This window comes from Eumetopias jubatus, unplaced genomic scaffold (assembly GCF_037043125.1).
Source record: "Eumetopias jubatus isolate StellerSeaLion01/CBP00866 unplaced genomic scaffold, mEumJub1_p1.0 scaffold_3, whole genome shotgun sequence".
NCBI lineage: Eukaryota > Metazoa > Chordata > Mammalia > Carnivora > Otariidae > Eumetopias > Eumetopias jubatus.
In genome coordinates, this window is record NW_028274809.1 from 18,921,922 (window position 1) to 18,944,602 (window position 22,681).

Sequence of the window (22,681 nt, forward strand, 5' to 3'; positions counted from 1 at the left end):
CCTCCTGGGGCACCAGCCTGGGGCTTGGGGGGGGGGGTGGGAGGGTGGACCAGAAAGACCCTTGTGCAAAGCCACTGGTGCCAGAGCTGGTGAGAGCCTGAACTGAGTCCCCACCCTCCCAGGGAACACCGCCCTCTCCCCCTCCCCTTGGGCTGCCCCCAGGCCTTGGGTCCCAGGAGCAGGAGGAGACCTTTGGGGATCCTGGGAGGGGTCCCAGACTCCTGGGTCTTTTTAGACACAGCGCCATCCTAGCAAGCAAAGTCTTCAAAGAGGCCTCCTCGGGGGCCAGGAGGGTGGTGGTGGTTGGGGAGCAGGCCACTGGCTCCCCCGCCCTCAGCACGGCCCCGGCTAGGGCATGGGCTCTGCAAGATGAAGAGGGAGTGAGACATGGAGAATGTGAGCCAGACCCCTGGGCCCCACACAGCCGGGCTTTCCCTGTGCCCTGGGGCAGGGGCTCCAGGGGAGCTCTGACAAGCTGGGTCAGAAGCTGCTGAGGCCGTCAGTCCTAGCAGAGGGCACTGACTGCACTCTGCAGAGCTCATCCTCACCTGCTCCTTCAGCTCCTGCAGCCCCAGGGTGGAGATGCCCCCAGTGGAGGTCCGCAGGGGGGTCTTGGGACGACGCCACACCCGCTTCAGTCGGTCCCAGGACACCTTGGGGTTCAGGGTCGGGGGACAGCAGTGGGCTCAGGAAACTTGGTAGGGGAGAAGGGCTAGGCCTCACTGGGGCCCACCCTGTAGGGCTCGCTGCCCCAGCAAATCCCCAAGAGGACTCCCTAATCCTCCCCACCCATCCCCTTCTCCTAACTCCTCAGTGCCCTCACGCCTTCCCGCTGGTCAGGAGACCCCGGCCCCAACGGCCAAGCTTGGCTTCGCGGCCAGGCCAGCCGCACCGGGAAGCCTGTACTGCCTGCCCGGCTTTTCCCACAGCCTCTCCTCCCACCCTCCATGCCCCCTCCAGGGGGGCCCCCAGGCCCCCACCCCTTGCCTCATAGATGTAGTCCAGGATCTCCAGTAGTGTGAGGATGCTGGCCCCGATGAACAGGCCCATCTGTCCCCCGAGGTCTCCTGGGGAGCATGAGAGCAGGTCAGAGGTACAGGCTAGGCTGATCCACCCCCATGGAAACGGGTCAGGACCGTGGCTCACCCAGCAGGGCTGACAGGCCATAGGCTGCTCGCTGCTCCATGGCCTCAGAGGTCAGGGCTTCAAAAAAGACATCGAGGACCAGGAAGTTCTCCCTGTGGAGACAGGAAGCAGAGTGTCCCTGTGGGGCGGTCCTTCTGAGGAGGCAGCTGGCGGGGACCTGCCAAGTCCAGCAGGTCCTGGTCCGAGGTCCCCTGCCCCAAGAAGCCGGGGACCACCTCCCTCAGACTCCCAAAGGCTGTGAGGGGGGACCGTCCTAGGTGCATGTCTGCCTTATATTTTGAGGGTTAGCCACGGGCCTGGGAGAGCAAAATAAAACTCCTGGGCCTGAAGGAGTCCCTCCTGCCTTCCACTGTAAAGCAGCAAATGACATTCACTCCGCATCACCGCAATACCTCTCTAGAACTTTCAGTGGCTCCCTATTGCCCAGCAGTCCACCCCCAAATTCTTTTTCCGGGCCTCCAAGACTGCCCATGATCTGTACCTTCCTAGCCAGACTGCTTTCTTACCTGCTTCTCTCCACACAGCCACCCCCCCGCCCCCCGTGCCGCTCAGGCTCGTGTCTGTATGATCCCACAGTTCTCTAGTTGGGAGGCCTCCCCCGTCTCCTCCTCTCACACACCCAGGGGCCTCCCCTGCTTCGTCGTCTGCCCCGCCCAGTAATCTCAGTGGAGGCCTGACAGTCGGTATCACACCATCAAATATGGCCTCACCCATACACTGTGGCCGGAGCTTTGTGGTGTAATCGTCTCTGTCCCCACAGGACCCACACCCTGGCACCCACAGGATGCTCAGCATTTGTAGATTGGCTGCAGGGGACCAGACCCAAGGCTCAGTGAGGCCTCTCCTGCCGGCCGGCCACCTGGTCCCTCTCGGTCAGCACAGCATTCCCTCAGTGTGCATTTAATGGCCCCCAGGTTGCTGGGGGAGAAAGACCCAGCAGAGGGCGGGAAAGCAACAGGTGGGTGCAATGAGAGAGAGAGGTACAGGCTGCCGTGGGAGCTCGGAGGAAAGACGTTTGGATCATGAAAGTCCTCCCTGGAGGCGCCTGGGTGTCTTCAGTCAGTTAAGCGGCTGCCTTCAGCTCAGGTCATGAGCTCAGGGTCCCGGGATGGAGCCCGGGTCAGGCTCCGCGCTCAGCAGGGAGTCTGCTTCTCCCTCTGCCTCTGCCCCTCCCCCCACTCATGCACGCTTGTGTGTGTATGCACGCTCTCTCTCTCAAATAAATAAAAATCTTTATTTAAAAAAAGAGGGGCCTCCCTGGAGGTGGGGACACAGTACGGGACTTGGAGGATGGGTAGGGCTTAATTAGAGGAACGGGATTGTGAAAGGCACCCCTGCCAGGAGCCTCCTTAGTAAGAACGATGCAGCCCACCCCCAGGGTGCGCCCCGCACCAGGCCTGCTGAGGGTGGCCTCCGCTACACACACACACACACATACACACACACACACACACACGTACCGGATGTAGGTCTCATTGCGGTTGTACTTCCTTGCCAGGTACCGGGCTGAGCCCCTGTTGGGGATCCTGACCATGGAGATTTCTTTCCCGTAGCGAGTCAGGTTGCAGGGAGTAGGGCAGAAACACGGGCCCTCGGAGCCCCCACCCAAGGAGTCTGCAACACAGAGGCACCAGCTGCAAGGGGGGAGGGCAGGTGGTCCAGAGGCCCACTAGCTGCCGGGAGAAGGTGTAGGGGCTGTCCTGAGGCAGGCACGTCCACGGAGGGGAGGGAGGGGCCTCTACTGGCACTGCCTAGGGGAGACTTGCTGGGGGATCCTTCCTGGACCAGCTTCAGACTACCTAAGAAAGCAGGTGAAGGTAGAGCCCCCCAGCACCCTCCTATAGGCTTATCCTTCTGTGTCCCAGCCCCCTGGGGCGGAGAAGTCCCCATGGCTCAGACGGAGGACACAGCTCATCCATCGGAGCTAATCAATCACACGAGGTCTCTCTCTCTCTCTCTCTCTCTCTCCCTCTCTCTCTCTCTCTCACACACACACACACACACACACACACACACACGGGGCTTGGAGGATGCTGGATGGATTATATGCTTGTTTTTACATATGCAGATGGATGAGTGGATGAGTGGGTGGGTGGATGGACAAATGGGCAGAAAGACAAATGCTATGTTTAATATGCTGGATTTTCTAGGGGCGCCTGGGTGGCTCAGTCAGTTAAGCATCCGCCTCTTGGTTTCAGCTCAGGTCATGATCTCATGGGCCTGGGTCCCTGCTCAGCAGGGAGTCTGCTTGAAGATTCTTTCCCTCTGCCCCTCCCGCCCACTTGTGTGAACGCACATGTGCTCGCTCTCTCTCTCTCAAATAAATAAATCTTTAAAAAAATATGTTGGGGGCGCCTGGGTGGCTCAGTCGTTAAGTGTCTGCCTTCGGCTCAGGTCATGGTTCCGGGGTCCTGGGATCAAGCCCCGCATTGGGCTCCCTCCTCAATGGGAAGCCTGCTTCTCCCTTCTCCCACTCCCCCTGCTTGTGTTCCCTCTCTCGCTGTGTCTCTCTCTGTCAAATAGATAAATGGAATCTTTAAAAAATTAAAAAATATGTTGAAAAAAATTTTTAAGTAAAAAAATACACTAGATTTTCTCTGTTCTCCTCTTCAGATTCACTCTCCACTCTCCACCTCTCTCTGTGCTCAGGAGGCAGGGCTCTCTGCCAGACGCATCAGCTAGACTCCCTCGTCTTCTGGCTTTGGGTTGGGTTGGGCCAATGGAAGAGACCCCAGCAGAGGCAGAGGGTAAGGAGAGGACAGATGCCAGGGGATTTCCTCTCCTGGCTTCCTCTCCACCAGGCTGTGGGTCGGCTGAGGCTGCTCCCCCCTCTTGTGGCCATAGCTGCTGTCCTCTGGGACAGCCACAGGTCTCTGTCTGGGCCTTCCCTTTACCCCCTCGGGCCTGCACAAGTCGATCCTGCCCGGTATTGCTAGTTCTGTGCAGTTTCACCATCCCTGTGGTTCCCGTGTTCCTGCTCTCACACCTGCCCCTTCATTAACCATCCTTGCCCCTTTGGCTGATGCGGTTGGGATGTGGGATAGAGAAGGTCTCGGTGTGGTCCCACCGCCGGTCCTCTCTCTCCCCACGGCCCCACCGTCTGGATGACTGCAATGCCCTCCTGACCGCTTGCCCTGCTTCTGCTCTGACTCCCCCATCCATTCTCCGCAGCAGCTCCGAGTCACCTTGCCTAACCTCAGAGGGCGTTCTTGCCTTGCCTTGAGCCACCATGAGCTTCCCAGAGCCTCCTCCACTCTTGCTGGCTGCCCCCTCCTGTGTTCTCTGCCCTCCAGGCTTGCTGACCTTTTGGTGCCCCACCCCCACACGCTCTCTAGCACAGAACTGCCCCCACCGCCGAGATCATGGCCCTGCCTTCCACCAGTCTGGCTCTTCCACACCCTTCAGGTCTCAGCTAATCAATCACTTCCTCCAAGGATCCTCCCGCCTTCCCAGGTGGAGCTGCACGCCCCTCCCTGGGGCCCTGTAGCACCCCTGAAATTCCCCCTCTGCAAGGACCAGCACCGTGCGTGCCATCACGGTGCCCGTCCACAGCCCCGCGGGCAGGGAAGCTCCATGAGGACGGCCTCTCGTTCCCACTCTCACCTCCGGCACCAGCCCAGGCCGGCCACGTCTGCAGAGGAAGGAACGGATGGATGGATGAAAGAATGAGTGAATCGCAGCCCAAGTGAGACCTATGGACGGATGGTGCTTGCCTTACCCACACTGATACTCAGCAGCGCGTCTCTCCTCAGCCCGAGAGAAGTCCCCTCACTTTCTCAGAGAGGGTGAGCTCATTTGCTGAGCCACGACAGAAGCCCAGCCCTTCACTCCCAGTCCTGGGTTTTCTGCACCCCCCACACCCTGCTGCCTCCACTTACCCAAGTGTCCACACCTGCAAAGTCCTCAGAACCCCTGGAAGTATGGGATAAGGCTCAACCCCGGGAAGAACCATCCAGGGAGGGACTAGGAGGAGGTGGGCCAAGGCAGTGAGGAGAACGGTGGACAGAGAGATGAGGAGGATGATGGAGAGGCAGGGGAAGGGAGAAGGCAGCACGGACCCAGTGTGTGGTCGGCACACTCGATGTAGATATTTGGCGGGCAGATGGTCTCATTGCCTGAAAGGAGAGAAGATTATTCCTGGAGTCTACAGTCCCACCCCCTCTCCCCCACCACATACCCAAATGTGGGCACACACATACACGCACGCACACGTGCACACACATGTAGGTGCTTGCACATCCCTATACACGCATGAGCTTCTACATGCTTGTGCATGTATGCCTAAAATGTCCACATGCATATATGCTTGCAAGCATACGCACACTTGCATGCACACGTATACACACGCATCTGTATGCGTGTGTTCAAGCCCGTGCACACAACCCCCTCAAGTATACAAGCATAAATGTGCACAAGCACATGTATGCTCAGATACATATTAACATGCCACAAGCATGCACGTGTGCATTCTCAGGTGCACACGTGAAACCACATAAAATCTCAAATGGGGCGTCTGGGTGGCACAGTCTGTTACGCATCTGACTCTTGGTTTCAGCTCAGGTCATGATCTCAGGTTCATGAGATCAAGCCCCAGGCAGCTCCGTGCTCAGCAGGGAGTCTGCTTCTCTCGCTCCCTCTGTCCCTCCTCCCCGCCCTCTCTCTCTCAAATAAATAAATAAGTCCTTTTTAAAAATCCCAAGCGCACACGCATGTCCTCACAGGAGGCTAGACCTGCACACATGCTGTGGTACACATGCCCTTGCTCATGCACAGGAGCAGCCTTCGGCCCTGGAGGATCCAGAGCCCGGCAGGGCGGCGGAGGCCGGCGGGAGGGGAGGGCGCCCACCTGGCATGTGCACCATCCGGCAGTGGCAGCGCTGAAGCACGGCCTCCTTCTCACAGCGCAGCCGGCAGGCAGACACGCTGTAGGCTGAGTAGCCCTGAAGCTCAGGCTCCCGGAGCCCGCTCTCCGCCCGGCAGTTGCCCCAGGGCTGGGGCAGATAGGTCAGCTGCGGAGGTGGGGCATATGGCGTCACGCCTCAGAGTCCCCCGGGCTCTCCACTGCCCACAGCTCCAGCAAAGTCCATGGGTGGGGGTGGCGGGGGGGGGGTTGCTGGTGGGCGGTGAGCTTTTGAGGGCAGGGCCGGTCGGCATCCCCTCTGGGCCCAAAGACCCCTGCCCTATGCCCAATTCAGGACCCAACTGGAGGTGCTCACCCGCTGTTCCTGGCAGGACACGAAGGTTTGGAAGCCTGGGGACACACCGAAGCCCAACTGGTGGATGTAGGGGGGCTCCTCTTGGCTATGGATCTGCACTCGGATGCCAGCCTCAAACGATGTCTCGTCTGCACAGTGGACATGGGGACCTTTGGAAACCCATGCCAGGCAGCGCCCAGGCTGGAGCCCCCAAACTGGCCCCCCGTCCCTTTCCCTGCATACTTGTCTCTCTCCAGATGGGCAGGTATTCCTCCTGTTGGATGTCCAACATGATCTCCAGGCCACTGCCCATGCCCCCTGCCCGACTGGGCAGCGAACTCTGTGGATCTGCGTTGAAGGTGTAACACTTCCCATAGCGAGTATAGACCTGCGGGGTGAGAGAGAGGAGGAGAGGAGATGAACGGAGGGGCTAAGACAATTCCTTAAGCTCAAGGTTCCCTGTCCTGTGGGAGGACCATCGCACCCGCCTGGACACCACTGTCCAGTAGCGAGCGGTCTGCAGCCCCGCCTCTTCCCCAAGCAGGATCTTTTCTAGTGACACCCTCTCTTAGATGATTCAAAGGCATCCCCAGCATCACATAGCAATAGCAGAACTCTTGCTACCTTCCCAAAACCTGTGCTCCCCCTCCTCTAATGAAAGGGCCCCACCATCTATCTATCCAGTTTCTCAAGTCAGAATCCCTGACACTTCCCTCTCCCTCACCCCTACATTAGATCCAGCATGTGCGCTGGGCGATTCGACTTCTGAAATCTCTTTAGAATCCAACCACTCTCCTTCCATCTCGTGCCCCCGCCCCCTTTCACCACCATCTCCCACCAGGCCGTGGCGATGGGCTCCTAACTGGTCTGCCTTCATCCATCCTTGCCCCTCGCTCCTGGCCCTTCCCCCACACAGTAACCAGAGTGCCCGTTGTAAAGTGCATGGATCCGATCAAGTCCCTTGCTGGCTTGAAACCCAACATTTCCCAGAGAGTAAAGCCCAGCTCCTTCCCTGGCCTGAAAATCTCCATGCAGTGTGACCTCTCCTGCCACTCCAGCCCCAGGATCTCGCCAGTGACAAATTCAAACTTAATGGAGCACCTTCCTTCCTCTGGCCCTTGTTCGTTCAGTTCCTCCACCTGGAATGCCTCCTCCCACCCCGCCCTTGGCATGGTTAGCTGTCTTTTAAGGCTCTGCTTAAGTGTCCCCTCTTCAGACGCGTGCCCATATACCACACACACATCACCGAGGTGTTCGTCGGTTTGCTGAGTACTTATCAAGACCTGAGATGATCTGGTGTATCTGTTTGTCTCCTTGTCCAGGGCCCATCTCTCCCCCACTGAGGTTTATGCGGCACAGGAGCAATGAGCTTGTCTGGTGTCCCCAGCCCTGGCGCAGTGCCGAGCACAAGGGATGCTTATAAGCAGTTACTGCCGTGCTCAACGAAGCCCCCTTTTCCCGTACGGAGAGTTCCCCAACATGGACACCAGATGGCGCTGGCGCCCCGGAGATGGAAGCCGAGGCCCCGCCGGCCCTAGCTGCGACGGGGCTTTGCGGAGCAGCTGGGCCGGGCCGGGGGGCGGTCAAAGGAGAGGCGGAGGCAAGTTCCCCGCTGCCAGGCTCACCCCACAGAGACGAGCCCCCGGGTCAAACTCATCACAGGCAGCACCTTCCCTGGGGGCAAGAGGTCAGTGCACTCACTCACTCTCGCGCTCCCCCTTCCCTCTCCTTGGGAACATTTCGCACTGGTAAAAGCTGGGAGAAAAAGCACGGGCGGTGTTGGGGAAAAGATATCCTAAATGCCTAGCTTCAGAGAGACGGTGTAGAAGAGAGAGGGGCTGGGTTGGGGGCAGCGGGAGGGAGGCTGTCGAAGAACTGGGGGCCTGGGACATCCTTGTTGGGGAGCAGGGTTAAGTCTCCCATGCCCTAGTGATGCTCTCCTATCACACCATTCTTCTGTCACCCAAGCACCCTGCCTCTTGGTCCTCAAACAGAAATGGGTGCATAACAAGCACGTGCAATTTACAAAACATGGCTACATCCACCCCCACCCTATTGCATGCACTCAGCAACTCTGGTATGGATAGGTTTCATTAACCTGGTTTTTATAGACCAGGAAATGACCACTCAGGGAGGTGATGTGCCTTGCTCAAGGTCACACAACGAGTCAACTAGTCGATGGGAGAAGTGGAATTCATCTGGATGCAAGACTTGAGCTGTTCCCACAACCCATTACTGGGAGCTGCCGACCCGCCAAGCCAGACCCCAGCTCGTTCTCAGCCCCGCCTAGCGGAAGTGAGACAGGTGTGTGACTCCACACCCATCTGTCCCCCTTCCCCTCTTCCTCCTTCCCTTGCACGCCCCCTCCTGTACACCTTCCTCACTCTTTGTTCTGCAGATCCGCTCCCTCTCAGTCCTCTCCTGTCCCACCCCTCCTGCTCTGCCCCTTCTGCTGCTTCTGGGTTCCCGTCCTTGGCCCTGTCTGGATCACCCCTGCCCACTCTGTGCTGGGGCAGGAAGAGGCACGGCTGACAGTCCCAGAGCATTTGCCCTGCCCAGGCACTAAAGCTAAATGCCTCACATGCTCTTTCCAATGGGATCTTCACAACCAACCTAGATCCCACAGATGAAGAAATGGAGGCTCAGAGAGGTGGACTGATTTACCAAGGTCTCCGAGATCAGTGCTTCTCAAACTTTCATGTGTGCCCAAAAGCACCTGGGGACCTTGCTAAAATACAGATTCTGATTCAGTAATGTGTGAGATTCTGCATTTCTAACAACCTGCTGGTCCATGGACCGCACTTCCAGTAGAAAGGCCCTAAATGAACGGGTGAGAGTCCAGTAAGACAACTCCACTTTAGACCTGCGCTCTGACCTGTCACTGGAGAGAGGGGAACCCGGAAATGGGCTGGGCGCAAGACTCTTGGATCCCCAGGGGTGTAGGAAAGACAGATGGGGGGAATACATAATTATTTGACTCAAATCTCAAAGCACGACCCTCTTCCTACTTAAGACCAAAAAGATGCTGGAATTGGCTCTTACCAATGCAGCCAGTTGAGCGTATGCTCTAGTTGAGAGGCTAAACAAGGCATGGGCTCCATGGGGGACCCAGTTAGTGAGCTGCCCCCCCACCTCCATTCCCACCGCCCCCCCCCCCCCACCATGCTGCTCTACTTCGGCTCTCCCTGACCACCAGGAACCATCACAGCCTCTCCACAGCTCAACCCAACCCATGGGACTGTGGCCTCCCTGCAGCTGGGAGCCACAGTTTACCATCTTGGCTGGCAAAGAGCCCAGCACAACTCGTAGAAGGAGGCATGAGGTGGAGGGAAGGAGTTGCAGGCGAGCCCTTCCAAAGGCCCAGTGCTATGGTGCTTTTGATTTATTTTCTCCTTTGAGCCTTCCAGAAAACCACACGAGGAAACTATTGTTGCCCCCATTTAATGGTAAGGAAGCTCAGAAAGGGAAAGTGACTTGGCTAAGGGCTCACAGCAAGGAAATGATGACAGAGATTCAAACACAACTGAGCCCAACACCAAAGCAGAGTTAGTGCTTATAAAGACCCGGCAGGTATTCAGTGACTACAAGACTCTGGTAGGCTCCTGCCCGTGGATGGGGCTCGGCCAGCCTCCCTTCCTGATACTTCCAACGTGTTCGTACAGACACATGCTGAGTGACCTGGAGCCCAGCCCCGTGCAGGGCAGAGGGAACCAGGAAGGTTTTGACTATAGTAACTTGGCGGGGGGGGGGGGGGTGCGGGGAGCGCTTCCTGGCCCCCTGACCTTGAGGCGGTGGTGCAGAACAGTGGTGACAGAGCTCTGGGACTGCTGGCTGTACCCTGCAGGGAATGGGCAGACCAGATTGGCAGGGCCACCTGCACGGCCCAGGTCAGGCCCGACTGCTGGGCAGAGCAGAGCGTTGCCCCGGAGACAGTCCCCAGGCCAGGCAGCAGCGGCAGGGGGAGCTGCCAGCTCCTAAGTGGCAGAAGTCTGGTGGCGGCACAGCCCCCAGCCTCTTCCATGGAGACGGCACGGCAGCTCCACCTCAAGGTCCCCCAGGCTGGTCACTGCTCCCTTCCCCATGGACGGGCCCCGAAGGAGGGTGTGTCCGGGGCCCAGCAACGGAGAGGGGCAGGTGCAGGACCACGATGTGCCTTCATGGGCTGAGGGTCTGTCTCCAAATGACCCACCATTAACGCCTTTGGGCCCTGTTCCCATCTCAGACCCCCACCTCTTCCTTTGATCTGCCCCCCACCCACTTTGCTCTCTGCCTCAGCTCCCAGGTCCACCTTCCTGATCCGAGGCTAAGCGCATGGCCTCCCAGGCTGAACAGCTTCTAGACGGGAGTCTGTGCTGCGTGGGGACTCTTGGACCCCCTCCATGACCTTTACCTGTCTTTCTTTCTTTCTTTTTTAAGCTTTTATTTTTTTATTTGTCAGAGAGACAGAGAGCACAAGCAGGGGGAGCGGCAGAGGCAGAGGGAGAAGCAGCCTCCCCACCAAGCAGGGAGCCCGATGCGGGGCTCGATCCCAGAACCCTGGGATCACGACCTGAGCCAAAGGCAGACGCTTAACGACTGAGCCACCCAGGCGCCCCTCCATGACCTTTTTCTGACCAGCCCTCTACCTGTCCCTCTCAGAGCACTTTACCCTTTCTCGGCCCAGACCTTGGCCTGGGTTTTCCTCCCTAGTCTCTGTCCCCTGATCTTGGTCTGTGTCTCAAGGCCGTTCTCTATTCTCCCGGCCTGGCTGTCCTCGGCGTCTGAGAAATTACCCATCCAGCTTCTATTTCTCTGTCGGTCGCCCTCTGTTGGCCTGTCTGTCACCCTAGCCTCCATCTTCCTCTCCCACTGGCCTGGCTGCCCCCATTCTCTCTGTTCCTTCGACCTCAGCATCTGCATCCTGTTTATCTTTAGCCTGGGTGTCTGGTCTCTGCCTCTTGTCCTACTAGACTTTTCCCTGGGCCTGAAACTGCCCCTGTCAAGCCAGGAACCCCTCCCCAGGTGTGCTTCCCTCCTTCTCCCTGCCCCCCCCCCAACATCAGAGCTTGGGAGAAATCTGTCCAGAGCTCTCTACTCTGAGCAGTGGCTCCTCTCAGCCCCTTGGGTTCCATCTACCCACAGCTCCCATTTCCCTGCAAAGCTCTCCTTGGCTGGCTGGCTTGCATGCGCCCCCCAGCCCTCCCCACCCCTCATCCTCCCTGCAGTCACGGAGCCCACTGGAACCCACGGGGTTAACAGGCAATTAGCAGGGCCAGGGCTCAGAGCTGTGCGGGAGAGGGCCCTGGGCCGCCAGGAGATAAGAAGCAGCCCAGAGCAGCAGAGGCTGGACTAATCCCGGAGCTAATCTGTGGCCTGGGCTTTTATCTTCACCGCCTTCTGGGCACCCTGCCTCCGCTAAGGCCCTGGCACCTCCACCCCCCCACTTTTCCACAGTAGCTTCATCCCCCCCATATTCCATTAGCCCTCCCCTGATGTGGTCCGGCCCCAGGCCTTTCACAGGCCCCTGGAATGAACTCGCCTTAACGCTACAGTGTCCTGGAGTCCACAGGGGGCCGGTGGTGGAAGGGGATGCATCTTCTCTGGTCTTGGACTGTGACTAACACAGCAGGTTGAACAACTCTTGAACAACAAGTTCAAAGCCTCCTGCTTCTCTATCCTCACCTGGGTAGGAAGAAAGCACCAACTCAAGACACCTGGGGTGTCTGTGCTAGTCCTATAAAGGCCAAAGCAGAAGCCTAGGTGTGGCAAGGTACATATCCAAGGGCACAGAGGAAGACGGGGCAAATTCAGAACTAGAGTCCAGTCCCTCTCCCCCACTGCCCCCCCCCCCGGGGGAGTCAGTAGACCCTGGTGCCAGCCTCAGCATCACCACAGCCTCTGTAACCTTGGCGAATAAAGTGATTTATTGACTTCTCTGGACCTGTCTCCTCATCTGTCAAGTGGGAATAGAAATTCTTGCCTGACTTATCTCACGGGGCGATTGTAAGGAGTGCAGGTAAAAGGCATCTGTAAAGTGAAATCATATACCCAAGGCCTCAACGTTAGCAAGAAGAGTGTTGTAGAGACAGCTAAGAACCTGGGGCAGAGACGGACCATTGGAGGTAGTGCCGGAAATGGATACACATAACACAGCTTCTTAACTTGGGGAAAGGGGCACATATTTTGGAGTCCTACAGAAGAGGGTTCAAATCCTGGCTCTGCCACCAGCCTCGGACAAACCACCTTGGGTGCGTGGGCAAGACTGAATATCGCTCCCTGAGCCTAGCATTGCTCATCTGTTAAAGGGAAGTGGTATGTAATGTATGGTGATTAACATAACAATAAAAAATTTAAAGTTTAAAAAAAAAAGGGAAGTGGTGATTTCTCCTCCTAAAGTTAGTTGTGAGGATGAGAGATAAGTTCAGAGTGATGAGTTACCCTAGGGTGCTCAAGGAAGGCAGCGGGCGGTGGTATGGGGTGTGGATTTGTGAATGGAGCTCCTTGCCAAATGGTGCAACTTTTTTCTTTCTCTCTCTCTCTCTCTCTCTTTCTTTCTCATATTGACGTATACTTGACATCGGTGCAGCATTTTGATCTTGGATTCCCACTGGTCCCATTCTCAGGGCAGCATGCACCTTTGTAAAGCCTCTCTCAGCAATCTGTCAGAGTGGAAAACCCCCAGCACCGAGATACGGCTCTCCTACTGACTGGGAAGCAGCACCCAGCCAACAGGCCTGCAGCTCACCCTGGTTCAGATCTGGGCCCCGCCTTCACTGTCTGTGGCATTTGGGTTCAGTCATTTAACCTCTCTGATCCTCCATTTTTTTCACCTGTAAAACGGGAATAATAACAGGCACCCTTCAGAGGTGTCATGAGGAAAGAGATAATCTACACGAATAATAGCAACATCTAACATTTATTTAGTGCTTACTCTCTGCCAAGCATGGACCTAAGCGCTTTACATAAATTAACGCCCTAATCCTCACAGAAACCCTATACAGGGGGTGATTTATCCCCATTTTATAGACAAGATAATAGAGGCCCAAAGAGGGTAGGGGCCTGCCAGGGTGACATCCCACAGCACAGCAGGTGCTAGGCAGTTCGGTGCCCAAGTCTGTGCTTGAACCTATTGAGTGATACACACGGACACGGTGCCCACCGATAGTAGGTGCTCAAGAGATGGCAGGTGTTCGCACAACAGTCATGTCCCAACACTATTCTTTGAGCCTGTGCACTGTGTCGGGCACCGTGGATGGCCCTAGGGATGATTCAGAGAACCAAACAGACGGTCTCTGCCCTGAGGGCCTTTGCTGTCTGACTGCAGAGGGATTCGTTCATTCCAAACGTGTTTATTGAGCCGCCTACACTAAGAGGCAGGTGAACAGCAGTGGGGAACAAAACAGACCCGACCATCACAGGTATAGGCAGATCATTACTAGTTGTGATTATTGCTGTGATGGGGGGACCAGCACAAGTCCTCTGACGGTGGGACAAGAGCTGGAGTTGGGTTGGGGAGGAAATCTTCGCAGAGCAAGCCCACTCACCCCCCGCGGGAAGGGGGCGATCGTGCCACACAGCGGAGACAGAGGAGGACGCCCACCTCCCAAGCAGGCCTGGCCTCCGCCCGTACCACACCCCCACAGCCACCCAGGGGCTTTGCAGAGCGACTTCCCCCCCAAGGTTGAAGCGTTCCCGCTCCAAATCGGAGCAGTGTTTGTTCAAATGTAAATGTGTGAGCTGTGGTGGAAGGGAAGTAGGGGACGGCCGAGGCCGCGTGACTCCAGGCTGAGCTCGAGCTGGGAGTCCGTAGAGCTTGGGGCCCGTAGCCGAATGCGATTATTCCAGGCGTGCGCCGCGTTTCCACGGGAGAGGTGAGGCGCGGGGCCCCCCGCACGCAGGTAAACAGGCAAACCTGTTCCCAGGTAGCGACCACTTAGGCCTTACACCCTAGAAAGTCATTTTTCCAGGCGGGAATATTTTTAATTGGTAGCGAAGCCCTTCGCTGACATTGCGGCCCCTCGATGCAAAGTTACTCGTTAGAGTTGTGTTGGCACGGCGGAAAACACACCCGCGGCCGGGCGGGAGCTCCGGGGCCGAGACCCAGAGGGTGGCGGCGGCGGCGGCGGCGGCGGCGGAGGAGGGGGCGGCGGGTGGGCGGGGGTGCGCCTCCCACCCCCCGCACCGCACAGCACCCCGGCGTCCAGGCCAGGCCCACCCGCACGCACCCAGGGGGCCGCACCCACCGTCGCGCGCTCCCCGCCGCCCCCTCCTCCTTCCCAAGGGGCAGGCATCCATCACCGCGCCCGAGCGCCCTCCCTCCCGTCTCCTCCGGGCGCCTCGGCTCTCCTCCCTGGGTTGGCCTCATTTGCATTCCTCCAGCTCCCGACTCCTCGGCAAAGTGACCTCCGCACTCCCTCCGCGGAGGGAGACACCACTGCCAGCCGCGCCCGGGGAAGGCCGAGGGGGCGCGAGCCCGGCCGGCGGGGCGGGGGCCCGAGGAGGCGGCTCTGCGGGGGGCAGCTGGCGGGCTCGCGAGCGGCGGGAAAGGCCTTGGGGCCGAGGGGCGACTCCGACTCCGATGGGATTTGAACCCGCGACCTCAGATCCCCTGCGGGGCGGGAGTGGGGACGTGGAGGCCAGCACCAGGCCCGCGGAGCTGCGCCCCAGAAACGGAACCCCTGTTTGGAACCTGGGGCTCCCCAAAGCCCCGTCCCCACCCCACCCCCCCGCCCCGCCACTGGAGAGGGGCCGGCCCTAACGGGCAGTCGCCCAGGGGGTCTCCAGTCCCGCTTGGGGGCCTGAGGAGCCCCCGTCCCAGCTCCCCAGGCCCGCCAAGGCGCCTCCCCTCCCCCCGTTTGGTATTTACACCTTTCACACATTTGTAAGCTATTATCCTGTCCACGCTTAGTCACCGCTGAGCCAAGCGCCACGGATTTAGCTCCTTTAATCTTTCCTCCTAAATCAATCCTCCATTTCCCCTTAATCATCCCGTGGCTCCTCTCTGAACTCTCTCGCTGCTGCCTCGCCCGCTGCAGCCCATGCCTGTCTCTGGAACTGCTCCCCCTCCAATCCCAAACGGGTGTCCCAAGGGCATGGGGAACATGGGGTGGGGGGGGTGGGGTAGGTTGGATTTCCAGGGCTGCCGACCCCCTGCTCGGGAGCCAGAAGTAGCGCAGACACCCCCCCACACCCCCCACTCTCTTTCTGGAAACACACAGCACTCTGAACCTTCTTGTCTCCACCCTGCCGGTCTCTGTCCTCCTCCCACCTTCCCACCCCCATTCCTCTGGGTGGCTCCAAGACCGAGGTCTCTGTCCTCGGTGCCGGCTGTCCCCACCCCCTCTGCCCCAGGGTGCCTGTCCATCTCTCCCGGCCACCCTGTCTCCGCCCTGCATTTACTCCTGCCCAGTGGGACCCACTGACTCAGGGGCCTCAGCCTGAGCAGCCCTGAAGCTCAGCACTCCTGGTGCTCCCTGGGATGCTCCTGCCTCCTTGCGGCCCATCCCTGATCCTTTCTGCCCCCACTAGCCGGCCTGGCAGAGGCCCCGCTGCCAGCCACAAGAGGGAGCAGATTCCTCCCGGGAAGCAGAAGGGTAGGGGTGGGGGTCCCGGAGGGAGCATGGGTAGGGGAGAAAGAGGACAGGAGGGTGTTACTGGGGCCATTTCTTCAAATGCTAATCAGCATCTTCCGGCAGTGCCACAAGAAGCTGAGCTGATAATGAGCCCAGCTCGGGGCTGATTCCTGATTAATGAAGAGGCCACAGGGCTGCTGAGTGGGGCCGGGTGGGGCAGGTCCCTCCTGGCCCTCCCCGCTGCCCTTGCAGACCGGTCCTCTGTAACAGTAACAGCCCCTGCCCTTGGATGCTTGGCCACACCACTCAGATGCCCCCCCCCGCCCCCCAACCACCAACTCCACTGGCCAACGGGAAGCAGCCAGACTGAGAGCACCCCCTCCAGGAGGGCCTGAGGGATGGCAGCCAGCACTGGGCAGGAGCTGGGGAGAGCAAACACTGGGTTCTGTAATCCCAGAGTCGTAGGTAGCCCTTGTAGTATTTTTTTTTTAAAGATTTATTTATTTATTTATTTGAGAGAACGAGAATGAGAGAGAGAGAGAGAACACATGAGAGGGGGGAGGGTCAGAGGGAGAAGCAGACTCCCCGCTGAGCAGGGAGCCCGATGCGGGACTCGATCCCGGGACTCCAGGATCATGACCTGAGCCGAAGGCAGTCGCCCAACCAACTGAGCCACCCAGGCGCCCCCCTTGTAGTATTTTTTTAAATCAGGAATATTTTTATTAAAATGATCAAGACTTGGGCTTCCCTGGACGACCCCTCCAACACACGCACGTGCGTGCACACTTGCGCGCGCGCGCACACACACACACACACACACACACACACACACACCCCACTGGGCATCCCTGACCATAGGGCCCTAGTTAGCTGGGGCTGAGGAGCAGCTGCTCCCCTCAGGGATAAATGAGCTTCAGTTTTGCTCAGACCCCACCCTTCCCTGCTGTGTGCCCTCCCTGACCTGACCTGCCTGGCTCCTTAAAGGCAGGACCAACCCTGAACCAGATGTTGAACTAAATGTTCTTAAGATTCATGCCTCAGGAGAGGACAGGAGCAGATGGGGACAGAGGGCTGGACAGAGGGTGAGGCTAAGAGGTAAGCTTGTCTGCCTGGACCAACCTCAATGGGAAGCCCGTCCCTTCTTGAGTCAAGGGGATAAGGGGCAGCCCTCAGCCCCTCTGGAGCCAGCAGCAAAGGTATGGAGTTGGCATGTTCTCGGGGTAGCCCTCCCACAACCAAGGAGGCAGGGCAGAGATGATCAGTACTGGCCTGACCACACCAGGGAGGGGCACAGGCTCAGGAGGCAGCTAGGACGGAAGGCAGAGGACTGCCCAGGATCTGGCATGGGGGAGCCAGGGAGTGCTAGAGGGCCTCCCCGCTTGCTGCTCCCCCTGCCTCAGAGCTGTCCTGGCTGGCAGCTGGGGTGGGGCTGGGAGAGGAGGGAGGAGGACAGGGAGGGGGACTGCCCAGCTGGAAGAGGCCTTGTCTAATTGTGCCTGATTAGTAGAGAGGAAGAGAACAGGGCGAGTGATTAATAGTCACGGCAGTCACCAGCGAGTGGGGAAGGAGAGCTGGGAGGGGGAGGGAAGTCTGAGAGCCATGGAGCTGTGAAGTGCCCACGGGTCCCTGGTCCCCTGCCCGCCCAGGGACTGCCTGGACCCCTGACGACCCCACAGAGAGGGGCCAGGTCCTACCCCTGCCTCCTCAAGGACTCTCCACCTTCCCCATGCCTCAATTTTCCAGACGATAGAATGGAAGAGAAAAGACCAAGGTCATGTGCTGCACCTGGGAAAAAAGGTCTATTTGCTCATGTGGTGTTTCCAGACACCTCGATGTCCCCAGACACAGACCCTAACCTCGGCCCAGATTGGAGATGGTGGCACTTCCAACCAGAGCCCACAGCCACCACCTCACATCCTTGGACCCCAGTTGGAATTCCTAGCCCAGCCCATTCTGGCAGTCTGAGCCTCGTTCCTCAGACCACCGAGAACTACACTGTCCAAGATGGTTGCCACTAGCCACATGCGACTGTTTGAACTGACCATTCATTTTCCCTGTCACACCAATCCCCCGTCAGATGCTCGATAGCCAGTGTGGTCGGTGACTACCCTACTGGACTGCGCAGATCCAGAACCTTCCCCCCATCCCAGAGATGTCTGGTGGGAGAGCGCTGATCTGGAGAGTGTGTGTGCACACATGCACGCGTGCATGGATATTTGGGAGGGGTGGGTCGCAGGGCAATGCTGTAATAGTGTAGGGGGAGGGTCCGGGCCTGAGGGTCGAGACAGGGGGAAGGCCAGGTGGTGGCCAGTGGCAAAGCTGCCGACACAGAGGTCAGAAACAGCAGCAGTCAGGTGAGAGAGCCGACGCTTCCAGAGACACATGCACCACCAGGCAGCGTGCTAAATTCTTTGCAGCCATCTTTTTCATCCTTAAAACTGCCCAAATTTTTTAGGTTCTACTATTGTATTTACTGAATATAGGACCCGCGGTAACGGAAGCTTTTTGACTTCTCCAAGGCCACACAGCTTGAAGGGGAGAGCTGAGGTTCAAATCCGGGCTGAGAGGAGATGCTGAATTTTAGAGCCACCCTAGCATTTTACAACTAAAGAAATGAAGCCGAGGGAGAAAGAGTGATTTCTGGCTTCTAGTAAGCGGGCAGGCTGAGAGCAAGCCGCAATGGGGAAAGTATGGTTGGGGCTTGGAGCACCAGGGTGGGGGGGAGCAGATGGTGGTGGGAATTGGGAGGAAGGGAGAGAACATATAGGTGGTGAGAGCAGGAGGCGAGGTGGGAGTGGGTGGGTGGGGATCAGACTAAGGAGGGGGAGGGGGAGGGGAGGGGAGGAGGAGAAGGGCCCCTGGGCGGAGGGGAGCATGGGTGGGGCCAAGAGCATCTCCCCGATCTCTCCCTTTCTCTCCAGACTCCCCAGACCTGCCTCATGCCTTGAACCTTTCCAGCCTTCCTCAGCCCAGAGTGGCCTCTCTCTCTCTCTCTCTCTCTCTCTCTCTCAGGCTCTTACTCTTCATGTACTTCTTTTGGCAATTAATCCTGGCACCTCATGACACCGCTTGCATGGCTGGTTAACTCTTGCAGGGTTGGTTAAGCTTCTGAGTGTCCCTGTCTCTGCTCCACCGCGAGAGTGTAGGCTGCTTGAGGACAGGGACTGGGGACTGGGGCTTCCCTTCTTTGTTCTCCCCCACGCCACCTAGCAGGCACGGAGCAGGCACGCCAAGCTCCATGTTGACTGGGTGAGTGACTGGGAGTCAGTGAGGGGGTATCAGGGAGCGTGGGGGGGAAGCAACTGCAGTGGTAAGGGAAGCAGGAGAAGCAGCTTAGGGGACTGGGGGAGGGCGCATTACCCGGAGTAAAAATAGGCTGGAAAATGTGACATTTATTAACTTGGATTCTGGAGGAAAGGTCACAGCAGAGTGGGGAGTGGGAGGGAGGAAACAGGGAAAGCAACAGAAAACACATCGCAGCCCCTTACCCAAAGCCTGTCACTGTCACTGACCATCTCACCACCCGTGCCCGGGCAGATTCCTCGCCACCTGGTCCCTGTACCCGTCTCCCTACCACTGATCCCCAGCATGAGCTGCATGTTCTTACCGCAGGGCCCGTTGTGGACCTCCTGTCCTCAGTAGAGACCCCATGTCTTCCTCTCCTACCCCTTCTCCAATCTTGCCCCACAAGACCCCCCCCATCTTGTCCACTGCCACAGATTATGGACTGCCATCCCAGCCAATAATCCCAGACCTGTTGTATTTGCAGCAGACTCAACCCTAGAAGGCCAGGTCCAAGGGAGAGTTAGACTCAGCAAATGGGGGATGGGGTGTGGGCAGAAGGGTATGGCGTCTAGACTGGGTGGGGGACACAGAAAGCAGGATCCAAAGGGGAATTCCTGTCCCCCAGTGCTTGCTTTGTCCCTCCGCTCTTCTCAGGCATGCCGCAACCCCAAAGCTGAAACCCACAAACTTCGCCTACCCTCCTCACCCTCCCCTCTGCAGCCCCAGAGTATGAAAAGGCCTGCGGACGGACGTCCACCCTCCTCTTTAGCCATCCTCAGGATTCCCTGTTCCCATAACCTCCAGGCACCTCCTCCTTTCCTAGAGCCAGGCAGGAAACCCCTGCTTCCCTCCCCTTACCCATCTCTCCCTGCTCCCTCCTCCCCTCCTTCCCACTGAGGTTTCAACACACTTCCCCTTTCGTTTCTACCCCCAACCGGGGCCTGAGATGCAAACTCCCGCTCAGGGACACAAAGCTCCCATTGATTTCTGCCCCCACAGCACCTGCTGAGACTGGGCTCTGTCTGCCCCCCCAACTTTGAGGGGTGAGGATGTCAGGCAGAGGGGCCCCAGGGACCCCAAAGGCCACATGCACACTTTCAACACCTCACCTCCTCCTTGGGGACTCCTGCAGTCCTGGGTTTGGGAGCAGTGATTTTTTTCCTAGAAGAGGGTATGTAAGCCACACAAAAGCCTGGCGCCCCCCAACCCAGCACTATCCCTCCTTCCTGTCCCTTCCTCCATTCCTACCCAACTGCACCCGCATCCCTTGGCAGGAGGACCCAGCGGCTGCAGGCATGGGTGGTGGTGAGAGGAGCCATAGTAGGCCTACTAGGGGCATATTTCCTGCCGATGCTGAGGCAGTGAGTGAATGGGAACCTGGGCCGGGGGCAGCTGGGCTGGAGGAAGGCAAGCCCCCCACTCCTGCTCCCATCTCTGGGGCAGGCCACTGGAGGCTGGCTGGAGTGGGCACCATGTTGATGCCATGTATTTGCATATGCACTGGGTAGTGGTGACAAGGCTGCAAACACACACATGTACACGACACTGGGAGTCAACTGTGGACTGGGGACAGGCATCCCAAGCACCAGGGATAATAGATACCCCGTGACCATGGGTGAATGGAGCACTGACAGCACACGAGACACGCCCCCCACACTCACACCTGACTATGGGAGGGCAGCCTGAGCCGACACGCCGATCCCAATGAGAGTGTGTGTCTGCTCACACACGTGTGAGACATGGCACCAGCAGCCCCCACGTGGGGAGCAGGGATTGAGGTAGACAGGGTGGGGGGAGCATCAGGAGAGGGGGCGGCATCCACAGTGTGGCCCTGTCCTCAGCAGCTAAGTGAGAGCTGGGATGTGGGCATGGGGATGAGGAGCTCTGGGTGTGTGGGTGTGCAGGTGTGCTTGTGAGTGTAGTGACAGGGACACTGAGTATGCGAGAGGCAGTGCAGGAAACTGTCCCCAGCAGCAGGGGTGTGTGTGTGTGCGTGTGCGCGCGCGTGCGTGTGCTGGGTCGCAGCGAGGGTGAGCCGTGCACACAAGAGTGAATGAGTGATTCTCAGTGTAAGAGCCAGAGCCGGGCAAGGGAACAGCAAGACCCAGGAAACGGAGGGAGGGCGAGCTGGAGAAGCTGGAGGGGCCGCATGAAAGAGGGATGTGTGAGAGAGTCTGTGAAAGGGGGTGTGTATGAGAGACACGGAGACAGAGAAGAGACACTGGCGCCCAGTGTACCCGAAGATCAAGACCGTTTCTTCCAGCCTGCCGGTCGGGCCAGCTCCCCAGGAGGCAGCCCTGAGTCCCTCTCTTTGCTGGAGGCCCCCAGACGCCCTCTTCCCATCACCCTCATCCAGTGGGGAGAAGAATCCAGTAGCCACAAAAGGAAAAGGGAACAACAGATAAGTGGGGGTCAGTTTCCCCTGCCTTGGCCCGGTGCATCCCTTCCCTGCAAGCTGCCCGGCTTCCGGGTCCCCCGGGCCCACTCCAGGCCCCCCGGCCCCAGACCTGGGCACTGCACCACCAAGAAGAGGAGCCGCCGCAGCAGCAGGGTAAGCCCCGAGGAGTGTCCCCTGCTCCGTGGCCGGGAAGCCCGACGGCAACACCCGGGCTCGGGGGAGACACGAGGCCAGCCTCTGGTGGCGGAAGGAAGGGAAGCCCTGTGGAAGATGCCCCTGTGCACCCCCCCTCGCCCCCCCGCCCCCGCCACCAGCCTCTGGCCACCCCAGGCCGGGCGTGCCAGCTGGCAGGACTCACCACGGAGAAGTTGCTGGCGGAACAGTGATGCCCACTGAAGTTGCAGCTCTTGAGCATGTCGGCAAGCTGGTGGCCAGTGCGGTTGAGGATGTCTACCATGTCGGGCTCCGGGTAGCGCAGGCCGGCGGCACGGTGCCCGTCCCGGTCTTTGGGGGGCAGCCCCGTCAGGTTGGCCAGGTGGAAGATGTCGGCGTCGCTGAGGGCCGAGTGCCGGAAGCGGTTGATGTTGCAGAGGGTGACCGCCGGGAAGCCTGCCACTGGGGCTGGGGCGGCAGGGTCCATTGCCACCAGGTGAGGCCGGGTCAGGTAGCCCCGGGCCAGGCCAGCAGCCTGGTACAGAAAGGCGGCCAGCGAGGTGAGTAGGGCCAGTGCCCACAGGGTTCTGCGCAGTCCGTGGGGGCCTGGGCCACAGGCCCGGCCCAGCCCGTGCAGAGTGCTGGTGCTGGCAAAGGTGGCCAGGTCCCGGGGGGCTGCTGTCCCCTGTGCAGCCCCCAGGAGGCTTTGCTCATCCCCTGCCTCCTTCTCCTTGGGTTTCGCATCCTCCTCTGCAAATTTGATTTTGCACACAATCTCGATCGGCATCTGTCCCCGGCTGCTGGGACTGTGGCCGGAGCCTCCCTGCCCCTGTCCCTCCCTGGCCAGAGGGCCCCCCCCCCCAGTTTCCCTCCGGAGTGGCGGCGGTGGCAGCGGCCGCTCTTTGAAACTCAGGGCAAGCGGGAGGAGGACAGGGACAGGGTGGGGGCCCGAG

At 58.9% G+C, this 22,681-nt stretch overlaps 1 protein-coding gene across 2 annotated transcripts; it reads right to left on the reverse strand.

The window, feature by feature from the left end:
* Positions 1–225: 225 nt before the first annotated feature.
* ASIC4 (acid sensing ion channel subunit family member 4) lies at positions 226–22,557 on the reverse strand. 2 transcript variants are annotated; one of them, XM_088021543.1, is made up of 11 exons: positions 21,934–22,557; positions 6,585–6,729; positions 6,363–6,490; positions 5,993–6,155; positions 5,201–5,261; positions 4,750–4,838; positions 2,607–2,760; positions 1,147–1,238; positions 988–1,067; positions 549–653; positions 226–362 (listed from the first exon to the last, which is right to left on the reverse strand). In XM_088021543.1, the coding sequence occupies exons 1-11, from the start codon at positions 22,513–22,515 to the stop codon at positions 249–251; spliced, it is 1,713 nt and encodes a 570-aa protein (XP_087877669.1). In that variant the 5' UTR covers positions 22,516–22,557; the 3' UTR covers positions 226–248. The 2 variants fall into 2 exon arrangements, with proteins under 2 accessions (XP_087877669.1, XP_027947928.2); XM_028092127.2 differs by lacking the exon at positions 4,750–4,838 and having other exon boundaries at positions 5,205–5,261.
* Between the last annotated feature and the right edge of the window lie 124 nt (positions 22,558–22,681).

What these genes read in the sequence shown, in the direction of transcription:
- ASIC4 (XM_088021543.1), bottom strand. Translation starts at nt 22,515, where the DNA reads ATGCCGATCGAGATTGTGTGCAAAATCAAATTTGCAGAGGAGGATGCG. An exon ending in TGGCCTGTCAGCCCTGCTGG is followed by an intron (nt 1,068 to 1,146) that starts GTGAGCCACGGT and finishes CATGCTCCCCAG; the next exon opens with GAGACCTCGGGGGACAGATG. An exon ending in TGCAGGAGCTGAAGGAGCAG is followed by an intron (nt 363 to 548) that starts GTGAGGATGAGC and finishes TTCATCTTGCAG; the next exon opens with AGCCCATGCCCTAGCCGGGG.